At 44.2% G+C, this 11555-nt stretch overlaps 1 protein-coding gene across 1 annotated transcript; it reads right to left on the reverse strand.

Moving 5' to 3' along the window:
* Positions 1–1202: 1202 nt before the first annotated feature.
* si:ch211-174j14.2 lies at positions 1203–3149 on the reverse strand. The gene is made up of 2 exons (NM_001423398.1): positions 2627–3149; positions 1203–1662 (listed from the first exon to the last, which is right to left on the reverse strand). Exons 1-2 carry the CDS (start codon positions 3072–3074, stop codon positions 1232–1234), a joined length of 879 nt encoding a protein of 292 aa, NP_001410327.1. The 5' UTR covers positions 3075–3149; the 3' UTR covers positions 1203–1231.
* Positions 3150–11555: the final 8406 nt, after the last annotated feature.

An 11555-nucleotide genomic window follows, 5' to 3' on the forward strand; every position in this document is an offset into this window, starting at 1 on the left:
AGGTAGCGTCAGAAAGACGTGTGTGTTATTCCAGTCAAAAAATGCGGTTAAAAACCCTACACGAGGTTAAAGTTTGGTTGTGGTCCTAACATGTTACGGTGCAATAGTTAACTTAGTTCGATACGAACAAACTGAATAAACAAAGAGCACTAGCCGCTCACTTACCAAATCTGTAGAGACAGGACAATCCACAGCAACTAGAGCCGCGTCTTTATAAAGAGAATACTACAAGCGAATCACCAAATTCTAACACCTGACCAGTCTCACTTCAACTTCTGTCTGAGTTCAGCTCGAATGGTTGTTGAAAATTCCTTTGGCCGACTTAAAGGACGCTGGAGGTGCTTACTTAAACACAACGATGTTGACATAAATATTATGTCTGATATTGTTGTGGCTTGCTGCATCTTGCATAACATTTGTGAGCTCAGGAAAGAAAAATACCTGCCTGAATGGAACACTGACCTCCAGTTTGATGTTTCTTCTGATATTACTGACAGAGAGCACAACAAAATTACTGATGATGCACAAGCAGTTAGCAGAGCATTAGTATCACTGCTGAGTTAAAGTTAATCCAAAAAATATTACTCACCCTCCTGCTGTTTTAAACCTACTTTTACTTCCTCCTGCTGAACACAAAGAAGGGTATTTTGAAGAATGTTGGTAATCAAACAGTTGCAAGGAATCTCTGAATTTTATAGAATGAAAAAAATATATATAAAATGGAGGTTGAAGTTGCCTTTGTTCCGATTACCAAAGATCTTCAAAATACCTTTTTTTGTGTTTACCAGGAGGAAAAACTGCAAGCAAGTTTCGAACAACATTAGGGTGAATAAATGATGACAGATACTATTTCTTTGCATTTGGCATTTTCTTAAACGGCTAGCCTGGTATTTTGTGTGCATGTCCACGCTTTGTGTATTCCAGTTATTTTGAACTTGATAACAAAACCTTCTGCAAATGGATTTAAACTGTTTATTTTAGCTGGCCATGAAGCAATAAAAATCTTAACATTTTATGAATGTTATAGTTACATATTTTGTTCATCATAAATAATATTTAGATGGTATCAACTCAATATGAACATTTATACTTTTGTGGATAGAACAAATACTTACTGTACTGCACAAAATACATATTGGTTTGTGGAAACAGAAGCAATAATAACACATATAATTAACTAATTCTCATTAAAAAAATAATTTAAAATGGAAGTGAACTGTTTTATTTTAATTTAGTCTTGCAAATCTTCCAAGAATGAAGGTTTGAACTGAGGATGGTGAGAGGCATCTTCATCTTGTCCTGGAGGGTGATATGGTACCATGCAGCTAGTACTAGGGCTTGGAAAATTGAAGCTGTGAGGATGTTGGTACAGTGGATTTAAGGGGAGAGAAGTTGCTAGGGGTGGACGCATCATAATGTCCTTTAGGAGGTTCCCTTGGAACTCCATCATCTCCTTCCACATTGCCATCATGCTCGCCCTTTCTTCCTTCTGCTCTTCCTTTGCCTCTTTGCGCAACATTTCATCATACTCTCGTTGCTCCTGAACACGGAGTGCTTCTTGCTCTCTGAATGATGTTTCCATAGTGTGTAACACTGTAGTTATGGAGTCAACAATGTGATCTTTGTTTTTTTTTGCCTTCTTTCTTGGTGACTGAGTGAAACCTAAAAAAGGAGGATAAAAAACCCAACACAATCAATATTTTAAGTAACTAGGCATGGTTTACCCAAAAAAAAAACTTTTATTATTTACCCACTTCTAACTTGTTACAAAAACCTTTTTTGAAGAAAGCTGAAAACCTGTAACTACTGACTTCTATATAGGTAAACAAATACCATGGAAGGCAATGGTTACAGTTTTTCAACAATCTCCAAATATCCTATTTTGTGCTGAATAGATAAATATTTAATAATATATTTAATACAAATAAAAAACACAAACTGGTTTATAACAAGTTAAGCATGAGTAAATGATGATATTTTTCAGTTTTGGGTAAACTATCCCTTTAATGTTGACTGACAAATGCAATATAGCTTGTTGTTAGTTCATAATGCATTTAACCAAAGTCTACATGTGCAGCTTTGAAAATGTAAAAAGTTGGATTTGAAATTGATGCTACTAAAATAGTTCTTTGTTAGTTCCTCTTATCTACTACCAACATACAAATATCTTACTATAAAGTATATTTTAATTTACATACCACATGTAAATATACTTAAGTGATTTATATTAAATGCTAGTTTTTTTTTTAAAACACTAGTAAATAAATGTGCAATGTGCTGTATAAATTATATTATTTACAACACTTATATACTGACATATAGTGAATAGTATCACACACACACACACACACACACACACACACACACACACACACACACACACACATTTATATATATATAGTTGTAGAAAACTACAGTATTGGGTAATTTGTTTATATTCATAAAATTGTTACCATAGCATAGGTTAATAAAAATACTTTACTATAGCACAGTTCAAAAACACAACAGCATTTACTGTAAATTAAAGTAGCATTGTATGTGGAAAAAAAGAAACAATAATATTTCCATACACGTTTTACGTTATGTCACACATTTATTAGGTAAACGTTTACATAATTTTACCCACCTGTAACACAGTCCATCTGCTCAGCATCAGAAGGTGGTACCTCAGATTCTGTCATTTGAGTCGAAGTACTTCCTTCACACGAGTCCTCGGGGGCGTTAGTTTCAGGATCAACTGAATTTAAACTACTGGACAATGCCACGGGGTTTGTAGAATGACTAGACCACCAGATAGACTGGCAAAGATCAAAATAGGCCCAGGAAATTCTGCCACTTCCACTTTGTTTATGGTGATCGTTTACTTTGAGAAATTTTAGCCGTAACATTAGTGTTTTTAATTTGCTAATCACCTGACTCTTGGTTCTGTGGATGCCTTGTTCATGCAGACGGTTTGTTATTTTATCATAGGTTACCGCATCACTAACGGTTCCTTTTATATGACGACTAATTTCTTCGTCTGCTCGGATAGAGAGAAGGACTTTAATTTCATTGTCGTTCCAGTTTGATGCCATTTCTTTTATTTTTGTAAACCGCGCATCAGCTGTTTGTAGCTCTACTATTTGTGAATGAGTCAGCTGTTTATGAATGCGTGATCAGCGTAGGAATGTTCTGATTGGCCGGAGTACACACCTTACGTCAGCACGTTCTAGGACTCGTACGTGCCATTCCGGCAATGTTCCTTCTGCGTTCACACAGCGCAGCATTCCAGCAAATTACCGGTAATGTTACAACTTCTCTTTCCGGAAAATAGCCAGAACGAATTTACCGGTATTTTCAAAAAGGGACTGTTCACACATACAGACCTTTCCGGAAAATTGCCGGCAGTTTTCTGGAAAGGTCTGTATGTGTCAAAGGGGCTAATGTCTTTGTACTGTGGGGGAAACCGGAGCACCAGGAGGAAACCCATGTGAACACGGGGAGGTGAGAACTCCTTACAGAAATACTAACTGGCCTAGTTAGGACTCGAATATATATATATATATATATATATATATATATATATATATATATATATATATATATATATATATATATATATGTATGTGTATATATATATATATATATATATATATATATATATATATGTATGTATATATATATATATATATATATATATATATATATATATATATATATATATATATATATATATATATATTGGCAATATGAACCATTTGCAAAAGTGTGGTGGGGTCGAAAGTGAGCAGCAGAGGCGTGGATTCAACTGCAAACTGTATTTATAAAAGAAAATAAAAGTGAAGGAAACCTGGAAACACAAACAATAAAAGCACAATATTACTTATTTTACTTATTTTACTTTTACTTACTTACTATATTATTTATTAAAAAAAAAAAAAAAAAAATCCAAAGGATATGTTTACTTTAAAATGTTGTCCTTAAAACAATGGGAAAGAATATTTGTGTTTCTGAAACATTTGCAAACAAAACCGTATTGTCAAAATATGCCCTGTTCACATGGATCCATGAAAAAGACTAAAACTGTATTATTCTTGCCATGCCAGTATTTGGTGATATCACCCTGCAAAGATACTCACATGCACCCGGTTTGAATGTTGTAACTCTATTGAATGGGTATCATCAGAAGGTAGGCTCAGAAGGCTGTTATCATCCATACACATGGCTAATTAGCTTTACTAATAGAGAGGACTCCTGATTCAGTTCTGTTTTTACATTACTGTGACGGTTGGGGTAGGATTAGACATTGATACAATGCAAATGAGAGGATCAGTCTAGCAAGCTGTGGAGAGGTAAGCATGATCAAACACCCAATGAGGGGGAAGAGCATGCTCAGAGCCCGGCGGCTAATCAGCAGGCCAATCAGAAATAATAAATAACACCTGTTTATTCTAGTGATTGAGCCGGAGAGACACCCTTCTTAAGGAGAAGAGAAGGAGCAGCCGGGGAGAGAGAAAGAACATACATATACACACACACACTGCTACATGTGTGGTGGCATTTAAAAATTAATAAAGCCATTTGCTTACCTGATTCGCCGACCCTGTCTTCTTCTTCCCTCAACAACAACGAACAATATTACATCGGTTACTCCGTCTACCGATCCATGTGCGGAAGTCATCCAGGCGCTCACGGTCCTCCACCAACAACAACATCATGCGCTGGTGGAGCTGAGGGAAAATCTGGAACGACGCCTCCAAGTCCTCGTAGAGGCCCAGCGGGAGGACCTCGAGCTAATCCGGAGTCTGCTGAACCAGGAGATCCGGCCCGCTCCGACACCTGCCGCCCACCCTCCCATCTCGCTACAGAAGATGGCACCGGAGGACGATCCGGAAGTGTTTTTGGACCTCTTTGAGAGGTTAGCAGAGGCGTGTGGCTGGCCGCGGGCCGAGTGGCCGGTACGAGTCATCCCGCTGCTGTAGGGAGAAGCACAGATCGCCCCACAGCAGCTACCGGCTCAGAATCTCCTGGTGTTCGCTCACCTAAAGCGAGCCATTATCCAGCGGGCCGGCCGCAACCCGGAAGAGCAACGTCAGCGCTTTCGCTCCATGGAGCTGGAGGAAAACGGCCGGCCCTTTGTGTTCACTCAGTAGCTCCGTAACACCTGCCGCAGATGGCTGGTGCAGGATGGCCGAACTACAGCCCAGCTGATGGATGCCGTGGTGCTGGAGCAGTTCATCGGCCGCCTCCCCTCCCGAACATCGAAGTGGGTCCAGTGCCACCGGCCGAACGATCTTGAAACGGCCATCCAGCTGGCGAAGGATCACCTGGTGGCGAGGTCCAGGGTCGGCGAGATAACCTCTCTCTCTTCTCCCCCTCTTTCTCTGTCTCTCTCTCTCTCCCATCCTGTTCCCAGGCCCAGAGTGCGGAGACCGCCCACACCAGCACCCAGACAGCAGTGCACAAAGGCGGATCCGCAGCCGGTCTCGCTGAAGGGGTGCGCCTATCAGGACGGAGGGGTGGAGTTTTGACCTCTGGCTGCTTCTAAAACAGCGTCAGGTCTCTCTCCGATTCAATCGGTTGGTCCTGCTGGCCCCGGGGGTATAGTAGGAGAGTCTGGGCCGATGCATTGGCGCCGCGGGCGCGAGGATAGCGCACTAAAAAGTTGCTCCGCAAAGGAGGTGAGTGCGTTGATCCGCGTACCCGCCGTGCCAGTCATCGCCCCCGGTCGCGACGGGCTATACCGGATACCTGTGGGTATGAAAGGGGGTACATATCAAGCTTTGGTGGATTCGGGGTGTGACCAGACCTCCATCCACCAAAGCCTGCTTCAAGACCTGGCATTGGATACTAGCCGCACGGTAAGGGTAAGGTGTGTGCACGGGGATGTAATTCACTTCCCGCTAACGGCAATAGACATTCAATTCCGGGGGAAAAGGCATAGAGTAGAGGTAGCAGTTAACCCGCACCTCAAACACCCGCTAATTCTGGAAACTAATTGGCCTGGATTTAATAGATTATTGGGAGTTTTATGTGCGGGTGCTTCTTGGAAGAAGAACTCGCTGGATAGGGGGCGTGTCGCTCAGCTGGGGGAATCTCAAGCAGTGACGTCACGCGCTGACTCAGGGGAAGGGCTGGGAATTTCCCGGTGTAAAGACTTTCCCCTGGAGCAGTCGCGTGATGATACACTAAAACATGCACTCAAAAGAGTGCAGGTTATTGATGGGAAAATCCTCCAGCCTGATCGACCCCTCTCCTATCCGTATTTTGCGGTTATTAATGATAGGGTGTATCGAGTGACCCAAGACACTCAGATAAAAGAAAATACAACCCAGTTATTAGTACCAAAGAGCCGCCGGGAAATGCTTTTTCAGGCGGCTCATTCTAATCCTATGGCCGGACATTTAGGTCAAGCGGCCACACTAAATCGCCTTATGACCCAATTCTTTTGGCCGGGCATTCACGGTGACGTCAGCAGATGGTGCGCGGCGTGCAGTGAATGTCAGCTGGTAAATCCACCGGCCACCCCAAAAGCGCCGTTGCGCCCTTTACCAATTATGGAGATCCCCTTCGAGAGAATTGGTATGGATCTCATCGGGCCATTAGAGCGATCCGCACGCGGGCATCGGTTTGCATTAGTTCTGGTGGATTATGCAACCCGCTACCCGGAAGCAGTCGTGCTCCGTAACATCTCAGCAAAGAGCGTTGCGGAGGCGCTGTTTCGCATCATCTCCCGTGTTGGAATCCCCAAGGAGATTCTCACTGATCAAGGCACCGCGTTCATGTCACGCACGATGCGCGAGCTTTACGGATTATTGGGCATTAAATCTATTCGCACCAGCGTCAGCACAGTAAAACACATTTAACATAACACATTTAAAGATACTATGAACAATTTTGAAACCTTGTAAACAGCATTAACTGAACTGTCAGGTGTGGATTATATATGAATCAAAACCGGAACACCTATAGAAGAAACCCACGCCAACATGGGGAGAGCATGCAAAAATATTGCTCATATATGTATATATATATATATATATATATATATATATATATATATATATATATATATATATATATATAAGTCTGTATTACAATGATGATGGATTTACATGCATTTGTGATGATTATCTTATCAATAGTGCAACATGATTATTTAAAAAAAAACAATGTTTTGCTAATGTGAGTATAAAGACATCAGAAATGTACACAAATAAAATAGACTGTAATTTCAAATTATGCCTCTCTTACTTGTACAATCAATGGATGATTTAATAAAAAAATTAAAAAAATAAAAACTTGCAAATTATGGAGAAACTTTGCTTATTACCTAATTCGCGAACTGAATCGCCAAAACCACAGAACAACACTGCCTAGTGCCTAAACATTCATTAATTTTCTTGTCGGCTTAGTCCCTTTATTAATCCGGGGTCGCCACAGCGGAATGAACTGCCAACTTATCCAGCAAGTTTTTACGCAGCGGATGCCCTTCCAGCCGCAACCCATCTCTGGGAAACATCCACACACACATTCACACACACACTCATACCCTACGGACAATTTAGCCTACCCAATTCACCTGTACCGCATGTCTTTGGACTTTGGAGGAAACCGGACCACCCGGAGGAAACCCACGCGAAGTCAGGGAGAACATGCAAACTCCACACAGAAACGCCAACTGAGCCGAGGTTCGGACCAGCGACCCAGCGACCTTCTTGCTGTGAGGCAACAGCACTACCTACTGCGCCACTGCCTCGCCGTGCCTAAATATATTATTAATAAATTAAATATCACACAAATTAAGTTATATGTCTTCTTACCATAATGTGTTTTTTCAGATTATAGACTGAAGTCTTGTAACAGGGTTTCTGCAGATATCATAATAATGTCAAATTTAAGACTTTTTAAGACCTCTTTAAGACCATTAAGATTAAATTTAAGATCTATATTACAATATCAAAAACATACAAGAGAAAATGCAAAATCACAAAATTTTGGGTAAAATAAAATTGTTTCAATTGAACAGTACTAAAAAGAAAGGGAAAAAAAAACAAACAAACAAACAATTAAACATCTTGAAGCTGATTTATACTTTCGCCTGGCTCCTCATTGCACACCTCCTCTGACTGTGCATACCTTACGAAACAGACGAGGCTTTAACACTTGACGCATTCGCCGTTGTGATGTTCTTTAAAACTTCAGGGGTCTGTCAAAAGAAACCCACCGTAAAGTCAGATGGATAAACAGAGATGTAGAAAGTTTCCGGAGCAAATTCATATAATTTATTTTGTTCAAGATTTTAAGACTAATTATTTTGTATTATTTTTATAATATATTATGATTACAAAGTTGGGCGACGGGGTAGCACAGTGGTTAGCGATCTCGACTCAAAGCAAAAAAGTGCTGGTTCGAGCCTCGGCTGGGTCAGTTGTTGTATCTGTGTGGAGTTTGCATGTTCTCCTCGCGTTTGCATGGGTTTGCTCTGGGTGCCCCGGTTTCCCCACAGTCCAAACACATGCGCTTTAGGTGAATTGGGTTGGATAAATTGTCCGTTGTTGTGAATAAGAATTTATGGGTGATTTCCAGTGATGGGCTGCAGCTGGAAATATTTAAATCAAACATTGATTTAACTCTAACACAGCTAAACAAGATCATTGATGGTTCATGTTTGATGTCCTTGCAAAGCTAGTTTGGTGTACTAAACAACTGTTTACATTTAATGTTAATACATGAGCAACATAATAACATTTTAAGAAACTTAAACATTTCTGCATCAGCTTAAACCCAGAATGCATATGCTAATCAATCTGTTTTGTTTCTCGGGGGACACGGCTCGCCCAGGCTCTGGTAAGCGAGGGAGATGGCATCCACTATCCAGTGGGCTAACCTCTGTTTCAATACGGCATAGCATACGAAGCAGACAAAGAGCTGCTCAGATGATCTAAAGCTCTGAGTGCGGTCCAGATAAATACGCAAAGTGCAAACTGGAAAAAAGGGCTTTGTCTGCCTCCTCTGGGGGCAGCGCTTGCAGGCTCACTACCTGGTCTTTAAATGGTGTGGTAGGAACCTTGGGCACATATCCTGGGTGGGGTCTCAGGAACGTAAGAGTAAGCCAGCCCAAATTACAGGCACGAGTCACTGACCGAAAAATGCCTCCAGGTCCCCGACCCTTTAAATCGATATCAAAGCGACCAGCAGAGCTGTCTTCAGGGACAAAAATTTTAAAGATACTGAGTTGAGAATCGAAGGGATCTGACGCAGGCTCGTGAGAACAAGGGCGAGATCCTAAGAGGGCATGAGAGGGGGGCGGGTGGATTAATTCGCCTAGAACCGGATGATGAGGTTATGCCTTCCCACAGTGCTGCCAGCCACCGCCTCATGCGAGCGGAGATGACAGCCACGTAACCTTGAGTGTGGAGGGCGACAACCTGCTCTCCAGCTTCTCTTGGAGTAAAGAAAGCACAACGCTGATCTGGCAATTTTTGGGGGTCTTCTCTGCGAGAGACGCATCATTCAGTGAAAAGACTCCACTTCAGGGCATAGGCGCGCTCGAGGAGGGGGTTCTAGCCCAAGTGACGGTATTAACCACCGCAATTAGTAGGTTACCTAAGTCTTCCTCGCGTCTAAGGACCACACGTGGAGGTTCCAAAGATCGGGGCTAGGGTGCCAGATGATGCCCTGTCCCTGAGAGAGTAGGTGCTCTCTCAAAGGGATCTGCCAGGGAGGGCCATGGCAAGGAGGAAGAGCTCTGACATCCATGTCCGGTTGGGCCAAAGGGGCGCAACCAGCAACCTGTTCCTCATCCTCCCTGACCTTGCACAGTAGCTGCGCGAGCAGGCTCACTGGGGGAAACGCATATTTGCGCATGCCCCGAGGCCAGCTGTGGGCCAGTGCATCCGTGCCAAGAGAGCCCTCGGTCAGGAAAAAAAACAACTGGCAATGAGCGATCTTGGGGGAAGCAAATAGATCGATCTGGGCTTTCACGAATCGCGCCTATATCAGCTGAACAGACTTGGGGTGGAGTCTCCATTCTCCAGGACGTAACGGCTGCCATGAGAGCGCATTGGCTGCACGGTTGAGCTTGTCTGAAATGTGAATGGCGCGCAGCGATTTCAGCCGTGGATGACTCCAGAGGAGCAGATGGCGGGTGAGCTGAGACATGCGGTGAGAGTGAGAGTCACGCCAGCAGCTGCATGCCCGCAGCACACAGCCCCCCCAGCCCGTGCTGGAAGCATCTGTTGAAACAACAACATGACTAGACGCCTGTCCTAGAGGCACTCCAGCCTGTAGGAACGAGGGGTCGTTCCAAGGGCTGAGGGCGCCGTAACACAGCGCAGTAACAGTGACTCGGTGTGTGCTCACGTGCCATGCGAGTCTGGGGACTCGATCTTGAAGCCAGTGCTGGAGTGGTCTCATATGGAGAAATTTGAGCGGCGTGACAGCGGCAGTGGATGCCATATGCCCCAGGAGCCTCTGAAACAATTTCAGTGGGACCACTATTTTGCTGTTGAGCTCTTTCAGACAGTTCAGCATCAGCTGAGGGCGCTCTCCAGAGAGGCGCGCTGCCATGGTGATCGAGTCCAGCTCCATCCCGAGAAAAGAGATCCTCTGCACGGGGGCGAATTGGCTCTTTTCTCGGTTGACCAGAAACCCCAACAGGGGGAGGTGCCGGAGCACCTTGTCTCTGTGCTCAGCTCAGTTGCTACCGAGAGTGGGCTAAAATCAGCCAGTTGTCGAGATAATTGAGTATGCGCATGTTCACGAGCCGAAGGGGCGCTATGGCACCCCCCGCGAGCTTGGTGAAGACACGCAGAGACAGAGAGAGTCCGAAGGGGAGGACTTTGTATTGCCAAGCACAACCTACAAACGCAAACCGCAGAAACTGACGGTGGCGAGGAAGAATGGAGACATAGAAATACGCGTCCTTCAGGTCTATTACTGCAAACCAATCCAGAGGACGAACACAACGGAGGATGCGCTTCTGCATGGTCATTCTGAATGGCAGCTTGTGCAGATAGCTGTTCAAAACGTGCAGATCTAGGATTGGCCGTTACTCACCGCTCCTTTTTTGCACGATGAAGTGCGGGCTGGAAAGAGCAAGTTCCCTTTTCTCCAGATGACCTGTCCCAGGGATGCTTCGTGGTCCGTTTACCGGACTTAGCGGTGCTCTAGGCAGGGGAGGGGGCTGCCTGCTTTCCAGGTGCTCGACGCGCTCGCTTCGGCGGGGGGGGGGGCAGCTCTCGTAGGCGAGGAGCAGCAGATATGGATGGTTCAGCGGGCGAAGGTGACATTACCCATCGTATCAGACTGCTCTCTCACCGCCTTGAATTCCTGGGTGCATTCAAAGACGGTGTCGCCGAACAGGCCAGCTTGGGATTTGGGGGAGTCAAGAAATCGGACTTTGTCGACTTCGCGCATATCAGCCAAGTTTAGCCAGAGGTGGCGGTCCTGGAAATTGTCCTCCCCAAAGCACACGCAGCGGACTTGGTCCGAAGAGCAAAGTCGGATGCGGAGCGAAGCTTACAAGCTGGGGTTGGACCCACCCATGTGCAGCTCGCCCAGCACCTGTGCTT

Source organism: Danio rerio, chromosome 18 (genome assembly GCF_049306965.1).
Source record: "Danio rerio strain Tuebingen ecotype United States chromosome 18, GRCz12tu, whole genome shotgun sequence".
NCBI lineage: Eukaryota > Metazoa > Chordata > Actinopteri > Cypriniformes > Danionidae > Danio > Danio rerio.

What these genes read in the sequence shown, in the direction of transcription:
- si:ch211-174j14.2 (NM_001423398.1), bottom strand. Translation starts at nt 3,074, where the DNA reads ATGGCATCAAACTGGAACGACAATGAAATTAAAGTCCTTCTCTCTATC. An exon ending in GCAGATGGACTGTGTTACAG is followed by an intron (nt 1,663 to 2,626) that starts GTGGGTAAAATT and finishes CTCCTTTTTTAG; the next exon opens with GTTTCACTCAGTCACCAAGA.